A 21,701-nucleotide genomic window follows, 5' to 3' on the forward strand; every position below is an offset into this window, starting at 1 on the left:
ACATGCATATAATCACATAATTGCATAATAAATTAATTATGGCCCTTCCGACCCCCTAATCCAGGCTCTAAGCCACATTAGGGATTTTGGGACATTACAGCGACCTACCCCTAAGGGCCGCAGTGCACCTCCCAGACAGAATGCCCCCCTGTCTGGGTCCTGGGGTGGGTCGCGACTTACCCTTGAGGGCCGCGGTGCGCCACCAAGATAGAGCCCCCACCTAGGCCCTGGAGTTCGCACGGGTCGTGGCGCCCAAGAACAGGACCGCGATGCGACCCTGCGAACCCAGCCATCCCTGTTCTCCTTAGCCCAAAACTCACCACAAATCAATACTAAACAATCCCAAACATCACACCTCAATCCCAGCAGCAAAACCCAGGCTTTAACGCATTCAAAACACTACCAAAAACCCAATTCACAACCTTAAACTTTCAAGCTTAAGAACAACCAAAACCATAGCAAAATACTAAACCTTTTGCAATTCAACCCTAAACCTTAAGCTTTGAATCCCCTGTGAATTACCTCAACTGTGAATTGAACCCCCTTTAGCTTTTGCAATTCAACCCTAAACCTTAAGCTTTGAATCCTCAAGCTTGCCCCAAAACCTCAAGTCCAATTGAGAAAGAGAAAAAGAATGATCGAGGGAGAGAAAAGAGGAGGCTAGAATGTTCTGTTTTGTTCCTTCAGCCTAGGGAAGAAGGTGACTATTCACTGGTTTTGCCACCCAACTGACATATATGCCCCTTACCCTTTGTCCTGCCTTCCTATGCCATAAGGGCAAACTTGTCATTTGCCAATTGTCCCGTTAAACATAATTAACGTCTCACAATTCTTGCGACTTCTAATATCCTCAAATAATTACCAAATAATTTCCCATTACCCACTCAATCCCGATAATATACTAAGTACCAAATTACCCTTAGGCTCACCCCGAGCCCAGTATTTGACCCCATTATGACAAAACCGCTAACTTGCCTCCTAGGATCACCTCGTACCAAGTATCTAAAATATATCTATATAATAATGTGGTTTCACACGTATATCACATATATGTACACAAATATGCAAATATGTCATCAACGAGCCAAAATTACGAAAATGCCCTTCTAATAAGAAACGGGCCCACATGCATGCAAACACAGTCATATAATAATACAAGTCACATAATAACCCAATAAACCAATTATTGCTCTCTTGGCCCCCTAATCAAGGCGCTAAGCCACATTAGGGAATTTGGGACGTTATACAAATAGATTAGAGATTACCTCTTGAAGCCTATCAAGAATCAACGAATTTTTTTGTATAAATCAACGATCTTCCAATCTAATTATGAAAGCTCACACCTTAATCTTCCAGAGCAATTCTCAAACACACAAGGACGTATGTGGTCATGTAGGATTCAAAAGGTTGATTTAGAACTCTCTAAATGTACTCAACACATGAGATCTAGAGAGATTTGATTGAGAGAATATGTATTGAATAGTTTTTCAAGTTTAGGAAAAACAATCGCTTTCTTTTCAGAGAGAGAGTTTGACCGTCTAAACTTTTTAATCACTTAAAACAATTTATTCCTAAAAGTATCAATCTTTCAATTTTATAAAGATAATTAACTTAATTAATTAATCTAAATCTGATCAGTATAACCTATTTAATTTAAATCATATTTAAAAGAATAATTAAATAAACAAATTTTTTGAAATTCAAAATTCGAATCTCAGAGATATCTAATATTCATGTGTGGCGCCTTACACTCACTGTACAGTAAGTGTATCGCCCCAGACAATTAGGGTTATCTCTAATTTTCTCATTTGTTTGTTTAATTAATATTTAAGATACTATATTTATCCCAAAATAAACATCACTTAATTCAAAATTAAGTTTATCTTAAAATATCGATTTTAAATAAATATCTTATTATAAATAAGATAATTATTAATCTCTCTCTTTATATTAATCCAAATATGATTAATATTTATTTTATCATTTAGTTTTTCAAAATAAAAACTATATAGTTAAATAATTAATTAATTCATAATTAATCAATTGCCCATAATTATCACATAATTATTTCCATGCCTTGGAAAATTAATTCATTTGAAATTAAGTCATTCTCTCTACAAATCTTTCTTTTGATGGCATCCTTACCCTTGACAATGTAGGACAGAGGTGATCTGGGACCATAGACCTATAATACAAAGCTCCGATAAACCAGATTATTAATTAAATTCTTTAATATAATAATCTTATTTATTAATTCCATGATTCCTCCACTATAAATATGGAATTGCAGTCTAAGTATTTATAGAATTATATTTGCAGAGTTTTCTCTTGTAGTCCATTAATATAATCATAAATGTAGTTATGTCATCTATTTATTGGTTCGTTAATTAAAGTTGCTCAAGATTACTATTTTACCATTCTAATTACCTCTTGATCCTTAAGTACCATTAATTTACTAGTGAATAATTAATCTATAATCAAATTATAGAACTATTCAGATGCAAAATTAATATAAACCTTAAGGGAACCAATATTCGATTCGTTAGGAAAGTATGGATTCCATTATTGTAAATCATGTTCTCGGCCATTCATGATATTGAATCTCCAAAACAAAAGTCATTAGCCTCATTATACTAAGAAACATTAACGAGCGAATCAAAAAATCCAATAAGCACAAACATAAGTTCATGAACACTCATGATTTAGACCGATCTACAAATGATCATCTATTATAATAAGAATTAATAAATTTTTATCTCAAACGGCAAGTTTATAAAGATAGTTTATTTTCATCGGTCCTATCATATATAATCTCTATTATATACAACACATTTACTAAGATGTCTATCCACATTAGTAATCTGAATCTAGATCACTTACATCTCGTATGCTTAGTAAACCGTACTAGTAACAATTCATTAAATATTTCTTATTTTAATATGTTATTGACTATTTTATGCATTATATATGATCTTAATTCTCTTGTACTAATACAATATCATATTCTCATGAATGAATAAAAAAATTTCTTGATATTATTATATAATTAATTCAAACAATAATTATATAATATTCAAATATAATAAAATTATATTTTTATTTAAATCAATAAAATGTCTTTACATGTTTTTAGGGCATTAATCCTTACAAAAGTGACTGCTTACTAGTTGTAAATTCACTGTCCAAAAAGAACCACAAGGAAGTGGCGTGTCTAGAGAGAGTAAGGTAGAATTTCATGCAACTTAGTGATTGTCTCGAGCATTGGGAGATTGTCAAGATCAATAGGGAAGTGAATTACTTAGCCCACGACTTCGCTAAGTATGCCCTCCACCTTGGCATCGAAGGATAGAGACTTGGAATGTTGTAGCGAGTCTATCATAAATAACTATAAGGCTTGGCACCCGCCTTAACGGTGGCAACGCGAATGCAGGATTGCATAGTGTTGGTGCTGTTGGTTTTCTTTTAGTTAGTTTTAATTTCCCTTGTGTAGACTTTGTGTTTGTTGGTTTTGATCCTTGTATTTCTAGTTGGCTTTGTCCGGTTGTTTAATTGTTATGGTCTATTTAGCATCTCAAGTTCTTGCTGCAGCTTGATCAGTTCTGTTAATTAGTTATCTGTGGTGTGTTTGTTGACATCTTTTTTTAGGGTTGCTTGTATAGAAGTACTCTGTATTGTACTAGTCTAGTTCTAATTAATATATTTGTGTTTCAGAAAAAAAAAATTAAGGATGTCAACTAAGCAGAAAATGGTAATAAAACAAGGATAAAAAAGTCTTATTAAAAAATTGACAATTTATATAAATTTTATTTTTTTATTAATATTGTTTTATTTTTAGTTTAAAAAAATATATTAAATTCTATAAATTTTAATATAATAATGGTAAAATAGTCTTATTTAAATATTTTTAGCAAATTAATCAAGTATTGGATTAATTTTGGTATTATATATATAGGGTAAGACTTTGGTGTAGCCAACTTTTTGGTTGTACCAGTGCAGCCAGGGCACAGTTCGGGCACTTAAATAATTTTTTTTTTCAATTTTTTTTATAACTGTGTACATTGTTGTCATTTAAGACATCTTGTAAATTTTCAAAAAATCCCGAATAATTTACAGTGTTGAAAACAAGGTTGTTGCACTCGTGTCTGTTTTTTGTATGCGTGTGTAAAATTCAACTATTTGAACCTTATTTTTGGCACTGTAAACTATTCGGAATTTTTTGAAAATTTGCAGAATATCTTAAATGAAGTGTACACTATCATAAAAAAATTATTTAAGTGCTCAAACTGTGTCATAGCTGCACCGAGGTCTTACCCTATATATATATATATATATAACTGAATATTATCATTAGAATCTTTAAATATAAAGTATTGTGTAATATTTAGCTGAAACACATACACTTACATAGAGTTAATTGGTTAAAAATACATGTTATATTTATATATATATATCATTTTTTTTTTTGTGAAAGGGGTTTAAAAATACATGTTACATACATTAATGTAACACTATGCATTTCGTTTGTGGCTGAAAAGCATGGTCCAGAGAGAGAGAAAAAAAAAAGTGGGTCTCATATTAAACTTTAACCCAAGTGTAACAAATGCAATATATAGGGCACAAGTTTTGAGTGATCGAGATAGGTGTAGGGTTAGCCTATCAGTAATAATAACTTGTACAATAATGTCCAAAGCATCAGTTGCCCATCTCACAAGTTATGTAACAAGAATTGATACTCTATGATAAGGTAATACTTATTAAATTTAATTACGTGGAATTCGATATTAAATTGCGACACATTATTATGTTGTTGAACACTAATAATGCTAGTTAGCATTTCTCTCCATATTCAAATATTTAACTAAATTAACTTGATAATAAGATAAATAAATTTCATGGCAATTAATGAGGTGATATAAGCACCATTATCAATGCTAATGACTATAGTATCTTACAAATATACATTATATAAAGAATTAATTTAAAACACCAACTTTAAAAGACCATTTAAGTTAATTAATTTTAACCATTGAACCAAGCATAATAAAATAATAATAATAATAATAATAAATATCTAATTAATGTTATAAATATGGTAGCAGTAGTTGACAGTATGGAGTTTGGAAGCGTTGTGGGGGCCATCATGACGATAAATTGACAAGATATTATTTATCTTTTTTATGACTCATTCAATTCTTTTCAACTAAAACTATCTTGGTTTGCTTTGCTTGTGTCAAAAATGAAAATAAATGAGGAACACAAATTACTTCCAAGTTTCTAACTCAACAAACAACATTGTACGTACCAAAAGTGACAAATGTCATGAAACGTACCAAATCATCGATAATCATACGCCGTTGATTGAATCTGAAACCATTAAATCTTTCAATACCTTATTTCCAGTTCTACACTCCTTAGATCTACCTTTCTTCGAACACCATTACATAAAAAAAAGACCTGAAACCGAAACCAAAACCAAAACCAAACATTTCCATTCTCATTTTCAGCTCAGAGTTTTTTATTCTTCCTTTTATTTCAAATATACCAAATGAGAGACTTCTTTCTCAGTTTGACCTTTTCCATTGTTTGGTTCGTAACCCAAACAGAGGTTTGCTCCTCAAGCTCGACGAAGAACATTACCATTCCTCCTCTTCTTCTTGCTTTGCCTCTCAAAACTCAACAAATCCCATCTGGGTCTTTCCCCAGATCACCCAATAAGCTTCCTTTTCGTCACAATGTCAGCTTGACTGTTTCTCTTACCGTGGGCTCGCCTCCACAGAATGTTACCATGGTTATCGACACAGGGAGTGAGCTCTCTTGGCTCAACTGTAACAAAACAGAGAAGTTCCCATTGACTTTCGACCCGACCCGGTCGTCTTCTTACTCTCCGGTTCAATGTTCTTCGCCTACTTGTACGAACCAGACACAAGACTTCACCATCCCAGCCTCGTGTGATTCCCGAAACCTCTGCCACGCCACACTTTCCTACGCCGACTTCTCCTCCTCCGAAGGAAACCTCGCCGCCGATACTTTCCGTATCGGGTCCTCCGATATACCGGGTTTGGTTTTCGGGTGCATGGCTTCGAGCTTCAGCTCCAACTCCGACGAGGACTCGAAGAACACTGGGTTAATGGGTATGAACCGCGGCTCTCTTTCCTTCGTTTCCCAAATGGCTTTCCCCAAATTCTCGTACTGCATCTCGGGTTCTGATTTCTCGGGTCTGTTGCTTCTCGGCGACACGTCCAATTTCTCGTGGATATCTCCGTTAAATTACACACCTCTCGTCAAAATCTCAACCCCGCTACCGTACTTCGACCGGGTCGCTTACACCGTCCAGTTGATCGGGATCAAAGTCTCGGGTAAACCCTTACAGATACCGAAATCCGTTTTCGAACCCGATCATACCGGGGCGGGTCAAACCATGGTTGACTCGGGCACACAGTTCACGTTCCTACTCGGCCCGGCGTACTCTGCTCTGAGAGAAGCGTTTCTGAAGGAAACGACAGGCGTTTTGAGAGTCTTGGAAGATTCAAATTACGTGTTCCAAGGAGCCATGGATTTGTGTTTCCGGGTCCCACTCGGTGACCCGAAACTGCCCCGGTTACCGACTGTGAGCTTGGTTTTTGAAGGGGCAGAGATGAGCGTGTCGGGTCAGAGCTTGCTGTATCGGGTTCCGGGCGAAGTGAGGGGGAATGATTCGGTGCATTGCTTCACATTTGGGAACTCTGACCTGTTAGGTGTGGAAGCGTATCTGATTGGTCATCACCATCAGCAGAACATGTGGATGGAGTTTGATCTTGAGAAATCAAGGATCGGATTGGCCCAGACTCAATGTGATATGGCCTTCCAGAGAATGGGTTTGAGCGCGTAGAGTACACGCTCCAAGTTTTGCTCTCTTTTCTGTTGGATTTGATTGGCACGTTGTCTGTTGGCGCGTGTGAGAAAGGATTATGGTGTGGAACAGTGTACCATACTTTACTGTGGTCATGTGAAGTGAGGCCGTTCGATGTCACTGTTTATTCTCTATGAATGGTGAAAGGTGAATATAGTTGGGATTTTGGGAAAAGATATATTACTAATTTTTACTTTCGAGTATAAATTTAATTTTAACGTTAATATATATATATTTTGTTTTATTAATACACTGACTGATATTTTTATTGTGAGCTCAGTAGTTAATTCATATATATATATAGTAGTGCCTAAAAAATTAAAAAAATTGGTTTCTATAATGTGTTTTATTTGATAATGGTATTTCTTACCACTATTGATATTTTGCTTATTTACACAAAATGAGACCAAATATATACATCTTAGAACAAAAGAACTCATTTGAAGCAGCTATATATAAAATATATTTAAGAAAAAATATTTTCTATCAAACAATATCATATATTATAAAATAATATATTTAATATTATTTATGACATGAACATATTAAAAAAAAAAACCCAAAACATAGCTTTAAAAAAAAACTACTTCATATATATCCTAGCTAAATTAGATGATTAAACTCTAAAATACTTATAATATAATTAATAGTACAACTTAAAAAAAATTAATAATCAAATTTATATTGAATGTCTATTTTTTTATTGAATAAGATTGATCAAATATTTTTTTCTTTTGAATATATTAGTAGTAATCACTGATAGTAAAAATAAAATGGGCAAATATATACAATCGATACAAGGTAATATAGATTTTTAAACTAAAACTTAAAAATGAAATAAGTTGTGCAATTATAAAAATTGATTCAATAATTAAAAACCTAGAGTATTAACTTCATCAACTTTTCAACCTATTAAAGTTACTAATCAGCGCATATAATTCTTCAATTTATATCATAATAGTGGATTAACTAAAACAATCCTAATTTTTTTTCAAGATAAAAAGATCTCAACCTATATGCAAACTTTCTACATATCTGGGATAAGTTTTAACATATAGCATACACGAAGCATAGAAACCCTAAATGCTACACAAACTATATAGGTACTCTCGTTCTATATGCAATTTATGTCTATATGATTATAGAATATTCAACTCTCCCCTCTCAGACTTAGAATCAAAATCATAAGTCATGTAAATAGTGATCAATTATCCACACGCATTAAGCACAAATCATATAGAAAAATAATAGAAGAAGAAGAAATTATATGAACTTCATAGTAAATTAACAAATATCCAATTGACTTCATTAAACCCTAGAAAAGATGTTTAATTCATAACAAACATGACTAACACAATAAAATAGATGATCAGAAACATAGAATTAAGCTACTAAAAACAGAAGAAAAATTAAGCATTAGAGTTAAACAGCTTGTAATCCGGTAATGAAAAAAACATCTCTCAAATGACTTAAAATTTGCACTTAAAAAATGCGTTTTCCTTTTTTTTTTGTGAGGCGGGTCGCGACTTACTCATTCCTGAGTCACGACCAGTGTATTTTCCTCTACTTCACCTCGTCTCTGGAAGTTCAGGCACCGCAACTTGATAGACCAAGTCGCGACTCGTGTCTTTTTGGTTCCCTTTGCAGATTTGCCTCTGCCTCCATGCGCGCCGCGACTCAATGGGCCAAGTCGCGACTTCTGGGATCCTTTGTCCTTTCACAATCTTTTCAACCTTTGTTTAGCACCAAATTTATCTCGAATATTCTCGGCTCTCCCGAACTCACACAAAATGGTTAAAAGCTCTCCAAAATACCAAATTTCATCACTAAATCAGCTATATTCCTCTCCATTTGCAAATTCATAGCAAAAATCTGAAAACAAAACAAAAACAAGCATAATACCGCACAAAACCCACAATTTGACTCAAAACTAAGACTAAAACACACTTCTAAAACTACCCTAAACTAGACTTATCAATCTAGTCTAATTCTTAAAAAATATATACTTGAAAATTAAAAAATGATCAAATTTAAATAATTCTATTTGGGTTTGTATAATATAATATATCCTAAGCATTGATCTTTATATATTGAATTTTAAAATTTAAATTTAAGCTATACAAACTAATTTTTTTTAATAAAAATTAGGATTATGTATTAAATATTATTATAATAATGATATTTCATAATATTTAAATTTATAATAATATAATTATTAAATATTCAGTCTACTGTGTTTTTTAATTGGCTTTAAAGGTATATTTGTAAGATTTCGTTAAATATTTATAAGATTCCATTATAGTTAACAAGAAAAAAAATTGATAAACCAAGAATTTATATACACTTTTAATATATAAAAATATAAAATATATATTAGGGATAAAGCTTGCATGTGTTGTAATTAACTTCTATATGTTTAAATTTTATTAGCAAGATTTTGATATTTTTTTTATTATAATTCATATTACGAGTAATTGTAGCATAAATATATCATGTTTTCAACTTTATACATTTACTAGATACAAACAACGTGTAATATGCACGTTTACTTAGTTTTATTTATAGAATTTATTAATTATTTTTATTAAATTTATATTAATATCATATAAATTTTAAATAAATATCATATTTTAATTAAATAATTTATTTATTTTTGTTTAAGTTTATGTTTGTTCTAGTTTTTGAATTTGAGAATAAAAACAAGAGAGATTATATATTATATGTTTAATGTAATATTAAATATTATACGTGGATTTTAAATTTAAGTTTCTCGCTAGTTTTTAAAAAAAAAAATTTGTTGCTAATTGACGGTAGATTATATTATATGTTTAATATGATATTATTCTAATAAGTGAGTTTAAGTTTAATTAAATTTATTTAAGTTATAAAACGTATGATTTTATTATTTTTAAATAATTATCATTGTAAAATATCTCAAAAATATCATATTTTAATTTATTTAATTATTTATTATTTTTCAATAATTATAATTGTAAAATATCTCAAAAATATAATTTTCTTAATTTTTTTTAATTATTTATTTTATTTTATTTAAGTGTAAGTGTTTACAAACAACCGTTAAATATAAGAATATTCTGTTAACATTAACATTAAAAAATAAAAAATCGTTAAAACAAATAATTTCTGTTATCTACACACTTATTACATAGAAGAGATGTACCCCAATTTTTTTTATTTTTTAGGGTTTATACTTTTTTGGACCATGTATTTTGTCCCATTACCTGTTTGGACCCTGTGTTTTGATAAGTTACTTTTTTGACCCTATGTTTTGTAAAATGGTTAAAATAGAACCCTAAACCTGATTTTTGTCAATGTTTTCTCAACTAAAATCACAAATACTTTACCAAACTAACAATTCCTAACAAAAATAAAATCATTCTGTTTAAAAACTGTGTTGTTATAATCAATTTTTTCTTCATCAAAATTAAGTTTATGGTTCTATTTTAACCATTTTACAAAACATAGGGTTCAAAAAGTAATTTGTCAAAATACAAGATCCAAACAGGTAATGGGACAAAACACAGAGTCCAAAAAGATATAAACCCTATTTTTTATGGTAAAACTTCATTATCATTTTGTTGTATTTGTCGCCACTAACTCCATTAAGTGATAATTTAGATTATTAGGATGATACGTATCGCATTTCTATTGATGCACCTCATATTTTATTAAAAGAAACTTATCAACTCATTTTAAAATAATAAAAAACCTAATTAAAAATATTTTTAATGATAAAAGTAGAAAATTAATTAAAAACATTTTTTAATCAAACAAAATAAACTTAAAGTATACTACTCTCGTTCTCTTTTCCTTAAAAAAAATAAATAATAATAAGAAACAGTCCTCAACCTAGATTTTAAATTTTTACATAATAAATATTTTTAAAACCAGAACTCAAATTGAAATGCAAAATTAGTAACCAATGAAAAATCACAAAATTAGTAACCCAAATCAATACCAGATTATTCGTGAACAAACCAAATCAACCCAATAATCCACAAATTAATCAAATCTTATCAAATCAAAATCTATGTTACACCTGTGAAGTGGAGTGCAAGTACACAAGTATAAAATTGAAAATATTAGATATTTATCCCATAATTATCCCTTTATATAGTGTATTTTAATTTTAAATTAAAACTTTTTCATTATATTGAAAGGTGCCTATAAATTTTAAATAAATAATATTTGGTGGGTGATTATTTGGTATTATGTATTTTTGTAAGGTATCATTTTGGTACCATGAATTTATAATAATACTTATTTATTACTCTATAATTTTAAATCAGACATATTTGGTACTTGTATTTTGAAATCGTACATATTTGATACCCTAAACTCATGTTTAATTAATAAATTTTGCAAAATTAATCAAATTGCTCTCAATTATATTAGTTTCAAATTCAAATTTAATTATTTAATTACATATAATTAATAGTAGTTTGGTCATATTGATAAAATTTTATTTATCAAATCTAAATTTAGAGTATCAAATATGCATGATTTCAAAATACAGGTACCAAATGAGTAAATTCCCATAAAATATTAAAATAAATATGAAATTATAAACTTAATATTTTAAGTTAACCATATTTTAATTATTTATCTTAATTCATATTAAATGCAATAAATTGTTAGACCATCTCTCATGCAATATGTAAATTTTGTGCCAAATTTAGCACAAAAAATGGTTAATGTCATATTTGGCTCAATATTTACAATTGTGATCTAATGCACAATAAGCAAATTAACTTAAAAAAGCCAACAAATCATTTAATATTTATTGATAATATACAAAAAATAATATTTTTTTTCATTTTATATTGTAAAAAATATGAATAAAAAAAATAATATGGTTAGTCATTAATTATTAATTAATAAATTAGTGGTAATATAGTAAATAAAAAATTGACATTTATTGTTGTGTCAAATTTGACTCATGTTATATCTTATGCCAAATTTAGCAAAACTTTTAGCATGTACCAAATTTGGCAAAAATTTGGTACATGCTAAAAGTTTTGCCAAATTTAGTACATTTTTTATAACATCATTGGAGTGATAGTTTAACTAAAATGTGATAAATATAACAATATATCATATTTTTGGCATTCTATTAGAGATGCTCTTACATAAATATATTTAAATTTAATTAATAATTAATAATTAAAATAATTTAATAAATCAATTAATTTAGAAATTTAAGCATAACAAAACAATTTTAAATAATTATTCATGTTATATTGTACATTGATATTAATGTCTTTTCTAGAAGCTTTTTACTATAATGTTATTTGGATACTACATAAATTAATCAATTGTTTTAACGTAATTAGTTGTAACAACCAAATTTACTAAGCCAATGAAATTCTGTTTCATAAATATAAAAATATTGTATTTAATTATAATTTTGTTTGCTCTGTTACACTTCTTATTGAAGGTAGGAATATTGGATTAATATTTTATTTTATAAATGACCTACAAGCTCTCTCTCAGGAAAAAAAAAAAAGAAGATTTTTACATAAAATACTTGTAACGCCCTACGTCACTATGGCTGCTTCCTGGAACGACGACTTCACTTGTACGCTTCCTGGGAAAACTTCTCAGGAGGTCACCCATCATAAGATTACTCCTGGTCAAGCACGCTTAACTTTGGAGTTTTCAAGTGATGGGCTACCGAAAAGAAGATGCATCTTGTTGGCATAGGTAGTACCAATCAATCAATTTAATCAATCTTCAACTGTGTAGTCTCATACCTACACAGTCTTAGAATCATCACACTTAACCTTGCCCATGCGGTGTGGGATTGCACAACTTTACCCGGTCTTTTCCCCTACGGATCACAGGATACTGATTGTCACAATCACCCAACCTTAGGGGTCCGATGTCCCCGTCGGCTACACTTCTGGCCGGGTCAAGTCTCTGATACCATTTGTAATGCCCACGTCACTATGATTGCTTCTTGGAATGACGACTGGCCCTACAAACCAACACGAGCCTTTCCAGCGTGCTTTATCCTCACTTGCATGCTTCCTGAGAAAACTTCTCAGGAGGTCACCCATCATGAGATTACTCCAGGTTTTTCAATTTTACGGTTTTAAGGTCTTTTTTCTTTTTTTGTGTTGTTTTCACGCTGTTTTTAAGGTTTTTTGTGTTATCACATTGTTTTTTTTTTTTAATGTTTAGTTGGTCCAGTGAAGTATTTTTACTAAAAACTATATTTTCGTAATTATGAAAATTTTAAAAATTTATTTTTGAAAGCTTTAGTGAGTATTTTTTGAAAGAAAAAAATTATAAAAAAGTAAAAAAATATATATATTTAAGAAAAAATCTCAAAAAAAATAATAATAATAGTAACTTTTAAAATGGGCTCAAAAAGAATTTTTAGCCTAGAGTACTATAATGTGAAATTACTAGTTGAATGAGTTTAAAATGTAGGCAATTTACATAAATACTTATAATTTATATATAAAATAATTTAATATATACAATAAGTAAAATTATTTACGAAATCACGGTTACTAGTAAAAATACATACAGCTAACCATAAGTTATAAAACACAAACTACAATCAAATCAAAACAAACACAAAGAACCCTAATCGTGCATTATATTGCTTTCTTATCTTGAGTTCTATAGCAACTATTGGCTACATTTAGCAAACTAAAGGAATAATAACATAAAAATTAATGGTTACTAATAAAAAAATACATAATATATAAATTTAAAAAATAAAATAACAATTGCAAAGCTCTTCTCTCCTCAAGACCCCATCTCTTCCTAATCATGATTTTGTTTTCTCTTTTTCTCACCCGTTGACCGAGGAAGAATTGGTCATATAGCTCAAGCAAAATGAAATTGAGAATGAGCAAAACAACAATAGACCCAACTATGACACCCAACATGAGATAATTTGGGTCACAACACGAATTATTGCATATTAGGATTACGAAAGATAAGTGCGAGTTGAAATTAGGTCGAATCCCAATGACACAATAAATTTTTGAGTTTGGATAATTCGTTGATAGGAATTGACTCATTTATATTCAGCATATCATTTAAATTGTCATTTCCTCTCCCCAATTCAGTGAACTCACCCTTCAACTTTGAATGTTGATTACATGGTTTCGATCCTCTCGCATTCTCAAATGCAGAGCTGGCTTCCTAGGTTTTTTTAACAACTTTGGTGGTGAGAAAAAATTAGATGCATTTCTTAGGCCCATTGATTCACATGGATATGGAGGAAAAGAAAGTGAATGGAATAAAAAAAATCATACATAACACTGTAAATTTTTAAAAAATTTGAAAAATACGGATAAAAATTTGTAATAATTTTGTAATCGCCTATTAAAATTTTCTATTTAGTATGTAAATGTAATTTACAAAATCATAATATATAGTTACAAACTTGTAAATTTTAGATAAAAAAAAATTGTATTGATACAAATTTATAAATTTTGTTTACAAAAAAAAAGCTCTGTATTTATGGTTATGCCCCTTCGTTTTTTATAATTTTTTTACAGATTCCGCATTTTTAGTATTTTTGTGAATTTCCCTAAAAAAATTAAGAAAAAATTAAGAGATATTCTTTTTTTTACATTAAACCATATTTATTTATTAAATTAATTGTATAAAACAATTTAAAAATAAAACTTCTTACAATGAACGATGTAAATTCTTCTAAAATTGAAGCCTTAAGCTCAAGCCTAATTTATCTGATAAACAAACAAAACTACTACACAGTAAAAATTATCATATCATACACTTACTAATAATTACTATAAAATTGCTATTACTAGCTAGTAATCATAACTAGTATAATTCTTTACTACAAAACTACATAATGTATTATAATATTCTCAAAATCACACATGTTCCTTTTTCTTCATCTTCTTTTCAAGTCATATTTCTAGCTAGGAATCATATAAAAGTATTAATCTATTGCAATCCAATGAAAAGTAGTAATTATGTAAGAGTTTTAGTTAAATAATAAAGTAACATATTGAGTAGTATTATTCACAATCTTTGTTCAAGTAACCAATAATAATAATAATAATATGTTAGAGTATTAAAAAGCATAGATCTATGCATGTGTTGTGTTATTATTTTCAATTCAATTCTTTGTATCTCATCACTCTTTTTTTCTCTTTGAAGAAGCTTTTTGCTGTGAAAAGACGTGCAAAACACTATTTTGGTTACTTTATTTTGATTGATTTATTTATTTAATGAAAACTTTGGATCCTTGGTTGATCAATAAAGGGGAATTTCGAATAAGAAGAACGAAAAGTAGACAGTTCTCATTACTCTTTTTAACACTTGTCTGCCCATATTCTATAATCTACATCACAACTAATAATAATAATAATAATAAGTCCATTTTCATCTTGGAAATATTCAAAATAAGAAAAAGGAAAAACAGGTGTCATTTTTAGTGCTTTGGCAATTTTTTTTAAAAAGAATTTCTTGAAAATAGTTGTTTCGACCCATTTTATTTGTGAATCTTGTTTTTTCTTTTAAAAAAAATTACCCAATATGGTGATGGAGCTTTAATAGAAAATTTAGAAAGAAAAATAGTTTGTTGGCCAAACTATCATCTAGTGACTAAAATCACAAATGTCTTCCTTAGAAATAAGGATCCTGTTTGTTTGTTTTTGTTTTTATCTTTATTTTTTTCTTTCTAAAATTGTGTTTTTAAATAAGAATAAATAACAGTTTTTGTTGCTTTAATTTTTTCTAAATATTTAATAGAAAATTAAATAAATGCATTTAGAATTAGAAAAAAATAGTGATGGTCAAAGACATCATAAGGGAAATGAAAAAGATAGAAGGAAATGGATAGAAAATAATGAAAAAGGAAAAATGTAGTAATTATAATTGGGAAATTAATGTGAAAGATAACATAATATGAGAGAGAGAGATGATAAATTAAAATAGAAAGAAAGTGATAAGAGATAAAATATTGTGAAAAAATGTAATGAGGTAATAATGAAAATAAATAAATAAATAAAATAAGAGAGAAAAGTGAGAAGAGATATAACATGCCTAGTATCAATCTCAAACATGCCTAGTAACTAAGCTAGTCATGGCTTTAGGGGAAAGTAGCCCTCTCTCCCCTATTTTTTTTTTCTTTATTCAAAATATTTTATTTTAAAAATTTAACAAATAACCCCATTTAAAAAAAAATAATAGGCTTATTTTAGCTCTTTTATAAAACAATGAAGAATTCTCCGATGCACCTTCTGATGTTTTTGGCTCGAAAAGTATTTTCGATAAATTTCTTTTTTATGACTGTGTACATTATAGTTATTTTCGATAAATTTCTTTTTTATGCTGGTGGTGGTCGAAGGCGAGGAAGAAGGGTGGCGCCTGGGCTGAGTGCGATTCGTTGTGGTCGGAGCTGCGCAAAACGACGGGGATGGCTGGGTTTGCAATGGGATTTTGCACGCAGGGGATGGGGGTTTCTGGTGGTGGTCAGATCTGTTTTTTTTCTATCTTCAGATTTGTGGTAACTGGTTACCTTCACGTTCTTTGTGTGTATATTTCAGGAGGTAACTGGTTACCTTCACATTCTGATGTGTGTGTATATTTGTGGGTTCTTTATGGTAACTGGTTACCTAGGTTACTAAATCAGACTTACTCTTCTTCTTTTTTTCATTCAAATGTGATGTTTCTTTTCAGCTCTAATATGAGTGACTCGTCACCCATCTTAGGGTAACTGGTTACCCTTCTTATGGCAGTAAGTTACTAATCTCACTGTAACTGGTTACCCCTCCTCATACATGTTATTTAACCTCTAAGACTATTTTTTACATAACTGTGAAAAATCAAACAAGTAACTGGTTACTCTTCTGGATAAATGTTATTTAACCTAGCTGTATGATTTTTTTTACATAACTTTAAAAAGTCAATTAAGTAACTGGTTACCTTACACAGGTTTTGAAAAAAAAAAGAAAAAAAAAGTTTATAATAAAAAAAAATAATAAACACAATTCATATTACAAAAAAAAAATAATTAATAAAAGATTTGCAAAACAACCATGGAAAAATTTAATATAAAAATAGTTATATAAAATTAATATAAAAAATCAAATAAGCTAAAAAAATAATCAAATTACAAACATACCTTTCCAAATTAATAAAACTTGATTAAGAGTAAACTTATGGCATAATCAAACTTTTATACAAAAATATGGGAAACTAAACCCATAAAAGTGAAATTTAAAAAAAAACCATAGATTAACTTTTCTTAAAAAAAAGCCATATTATTACATAATCTATTAAAAATCTCATATAACATGTAATTTTGAGTTTTCACATTCTAATGTGTTATTCAAATTGGATTAGTAGGCTTTTATCTTACTTGGGCTAAAGCCCATTTATGGTTTGAGCGTAACTCAAGATGTATAAGAATCTTTTAATAGTTGAGTTCTTCTTTAGTTATTCCACTTTTCTAAAAAAATATAGAATGACATGAAATCACACATTATTATAAAATGAAGTACAACATTTCTTTGACATAAAACATGTCATGATCAAAGCAAAAGCAAACTTGAGATGTTCCTCATGATATAGCAACAACATATTGGACATTGAGCCACAATATCATACATATTACTTAGATTAATTTTTAAAATATATTAATTTAATTTTATTATGTTTTTTTAATTCAAATATAAATTTTAAATACATAAACAATGTCATATATTATAAAAGAATGATATAAACATATTAAAAAAAATTAAACCAAAATATTGTCTATAGATTTAAACAAATAAAATATAAAATAATTTTTATATTTTAAAAAATAAAAAAAAACCGTTAAATCAAGAATCTATTAGATACACTTTTTTTTATATATAAAGATATGATGCATTCTAGTTTTAAAATTAAATATTTTTTTTCTAATTTTCTTTTAGAAAATACATATGAATTTTAATATAATAAAATATTAAAAAAATTCTAAATTAAAACTATAAATGTAAAAAGATTATTTGATCAAATTTTGGTTATTTAATTTAAAATTTTCTAAAGAAAATAAAAAGTCATATATAAATATATATTATTTAATTGATGGTTAGAACAATTAAAATAAGTAATTTCACATTAAAAAAATATATAATTATGACTTATTTCACTATATATGTGTTCGGATAAATAAGATATGTTAAATGAAAAAATTATTATGTTTCATTTATTACTTTTTATTTATTTATTATTAATTTATTTACCTTATTTAGAAAATTTTATTACTTTTTTTAATTATTTACCTTATTTAGATAACTTTAAGACTAACCATATTAGAAAACAATAAAAAAAATGTTTAACTCTAACGAAAAAACTATTTTCATTAAATTCATATTTATAATATATACAAAAATAAAGCGATACGTATACTCCTTTACTTGATTTGTATTACTTTTCTATCTTTACTGTTTGGTTAGAATTATGTTAAACTTTAGGTTGAGTTATTTTGTATTTGGTTAGTATTTTTTTAATATAATTTTAGCTATCTTTTATGTGTACTTGTGGTGGTTGATGAGTATGTAAAAATAAACTAATTTATTAATAATAATTACCTTTTACACTCAAACATAACACACACAAATTAAAACATGATTGGTTAAAACAAAATTTCCCACATAATTGTGTGTAAAAAATGTGTGCACATATCATTAATCAAAAAACTCTTTTTATTATGTTCCCGCCCCTTATATTTCATCAATGCATTTATTCCTTTTCTCGCCTAACTTTTAGTGAGAAAAGGGCAAGGAATCCGTTGAAATTAGGATCCAACAAGAACCTAACCTAAATTTTTTAATAAGATATAGTTAGGTTTTCCATGGCATGGATGATAATATATTATCTATACATGTACCATGTTATGCCAAATTTTGGCCCTAAAATGACTAGAGATATGTGAATATTTTTTGCTAGAAAGAGATCAAAGGCTTGCATTATTTTGTTCAAGTGATAGCTGGATCTTGTATGTAATGTCCTTGCGGTGTAGTATTGTTTTGCTTGTGTCATAACACACTGCATTATTTTCAGTCATTTACAACTAAATCTTTAGCTATTTGAGTTGCAGGTCTTTAAACTATATATGTTTTGCCAAATTGGTCCTCCAACTTTATTTTTTGGCAAATTAGTCCTCTAACTTAGATTTTCTTAGCAGCGTTAGTCCCCCACTGTTAATGCACTATTTTTCTGTTAGTTTGAGGACCAATTTCCAATAAAAAAGCCTGGAGATCAACTTGCCAAAATAGGACATGACCTAATTTTTATTGTAATGGTACAACACACTCTAGTTTCATACATGTGGATAAGTCATTGTAAAGCCCTACTGCCTTAGAGTCGTTACTAAGTGAATTTAAAATGTGCAATTGATAACTCTACAAAATAGAGTTATTTTACCACTTTTTATGTGTTAATTGTTGCTTAATTCTTGAGATTTTAATTGATTTATTAAGTTTTAAAGTAATTTTGAATTTATTAATCTTATTTTGATTTTATATATTTTTGCAGTTAATTATTTAAATTATTATTGTTAAGTTAGTGGTAAAAAAATGTTGAACTTAAATGTGAAATATAAATTAAGTTATAATTAATATTTTCAAAGAATTAAATTGATTTATTTTATAGTTGAAAATATTTTATTATGATTTATTTTATATTTATTTTGTAGGGAAATTTATGACACTTTTGCTATTGAAAAGAAAGAAAAATGAAGAAAATGTGGTATTTTTAAAGTAAAGAAAGAAAGAAAAAAGTGGCATTCTTGAAATGCCATAGCCAGCCCAAGGCAGGCCCACGCCCATCTCAGCCACCAGCCCAAGTCAGGCCCAATTTGCTGCCCAGCGTGCCCTCCTCTCAGCCATGACCCATGCTTGATGCTCTTCCAGCCGTGCATCATCTTATGATGCATTTTCCTTCTTCAGGTGCAGCCCAGGCCCGAAGCCCACTTCACATCCTGCCAACAATCACTCACCCAAGCCATGTCTCCACGCCAGCTGTCCCAGCAGCAAACATATACTCCCAGCCGTGCATCACAAATGTGCATCAACTAACCAACCTGGCACGCCTGCCTCACGTGAGGCAATCAACTCCAAGCTGCTGCCATGTCTCCAACGCCAAGGCCCAATTCCACCGAAGCCCAACACAGGCCCAGCATGTCTGCTGCCTCCTCAGCCCACGCCAGTCCATGCCACAGCCACCAATATGGCTAAAAAACCATATTTTTTCCTAATGTCTTTTTTTTTTTTCTTTTCACTCAAATATCAATTAACTCTTCCCTATTTTTCTTACCTAAATAAACATTCCTAATTCATTTTTTTACCCTAGCTTTTCACCAATCTTTTACCCAACCAAACATTTCATTTTTCCAATACTCTTACACTTACTCTATTTATCTTACCACTTCCCAACACAATTAAATTAATCAATTTATTTATTTTAATTTGATTAATTTAATCTCCAGATTTTGCCTATAAAAAGAGTCTTGTAAGACCATTTGGGGAGCTCTTCTTCTTCATGTTTTCAACATCTTCTACACATATTTTTCTCTCTTTTCTCTACCATTTTCATCTTTTGAAGAGCATGTCAAGTATGTTATTTTGTAATTTTTATTTCAATCTAGTTATGAGCTTCTAATCTTTTTCAAAGGTTATTAAGATGATGATGAAGCAAAATGTAACTAGATAGTATTTTTTATTGTATGTTGATTTCCCATTTGTGTAATATTGTTTATGGATTTTTCTATCAAAGATATGCATTTTTCATCTATTATTGAGTGTTAAAGCATATTACACTTAGTTCTTCATTATGCAAAAATATGATATTCTTTGATTAAATGTTTTTCATTAAATTGTTCACATCTAATTCTTAGAGCATAAGTATCATATTTTGCCTAAACATAATTTCTTTGATTTTTTGTAGTTTCATTAGGTTGTAACACAACTAATGCTTAGAAATTATATCTTATATAAGTGAAGAAAAATCCTACATTTTTGAAAGAGTAACTTGTGCTTGAATAGAAAATATAGTTTGAAAAAATATATAGTGTGATTTATTTCAACTATATCAAAACTTGGGAGTCAATATACTTATAAATACTATTGAACTTGCATTTTGTGGATTCTAATATCTTAATAATCTTATTTTACTTATCTTATTTGAAAACCATTTTTCTATTTAATCTTAAATCTTTTTATTACTTGTCTTTTATTTTTCTAAAACAAAATCTCATCAAATATTTGGAACTAGGTTAGAATATTATTGCTTTGTTTGAAATAGTTTCTTTTGATGTTAGTCAACTCCCATGGGTTCGACCTCGTACTTACATAAACATTATATTCCGAAACGATTCGTGCACTTGCGAGTTTAAATATTAAAACACCCTCTTTAGGGATCAACAACAATTAACTCGCTAATCGAGGTTTTAGGTTAAAAGTGTAGCTAATCAGTAATAAAAGTCATACAATTTAAAAATATAATTACCCGTTGAAAATTATAAAGCGATATATATTTGAGATCCTAAAATACTGTTTAGAAATATTTACAACTCAAAAATATAATTAAAAGTCGACTAAACGACAAAATTAGGTTTAGTACAAACATCTCCCAAAAATACCCCTAGCCGTGGCAGCCAGGCAGGCCAAACATGTACGCATCGCTTCATGCTCTTCGTACTCATGGTTGGTCGACTTTCCCCTTGCCCTTACCTGCACCATAGAGCACCCGTGAGCCGAAGCCTAGCAAGAAAGCTCCACACAAGCAAGTAACACATGCAAAACCATCA

The 21,701-nt window shown here is 29.2% G+C and overlaps 1 protein-coding gene across 1 annotated transcript; it reads left to right on the forward strand.

Annotated features, from left to right (window-relative positions):
• Positions 1 to 5,274: 5,274 nt before the first annotated feature.
• On the forward strand, positions 5,275 to 7,048 carry LOC133801413 (aspartic proteinase PCS1-like). The gene has a single exon (XM_062239616.1). The coding sequence runs from the start codon at positions 5,546 to 5,548 to the stop codon at positions 6,866 to 6,868; it is 1,323 nt and encodes a 440-aa protein (XP_062095600.1). The 5' UTR covers positions 5,275 to 5,545; the 3' UTR covers positions 6,869 to 7,048.
• Positions 7,049 to 21,701: the final 14,653 nt, after the last annotated feature.

Source organism: Humulus lupulus, chromosome 9 (assembly GCF_963169125.1).
Source record: "Humulus lupulus chromosome 9, drHumLupu1.1, whole genome shotgun sequence".
NCBI classification, from domain to species: domain Eukaryota; kingdom Viridiplantae; phylum Streptophyta; class Magnoliopsida; order Rosales; family Cannabaceae; genus Humulus; species Humulus lupulus.

Coding starts and splice junctions, on each gene's coding strand:
- LOC133801413 (XM_062239616.1), top strand. CDS start 5,546: ATGAGAGACTTCTTTCTCAGTTTGACCTTTTCCATTGTTTGGTTCGTA.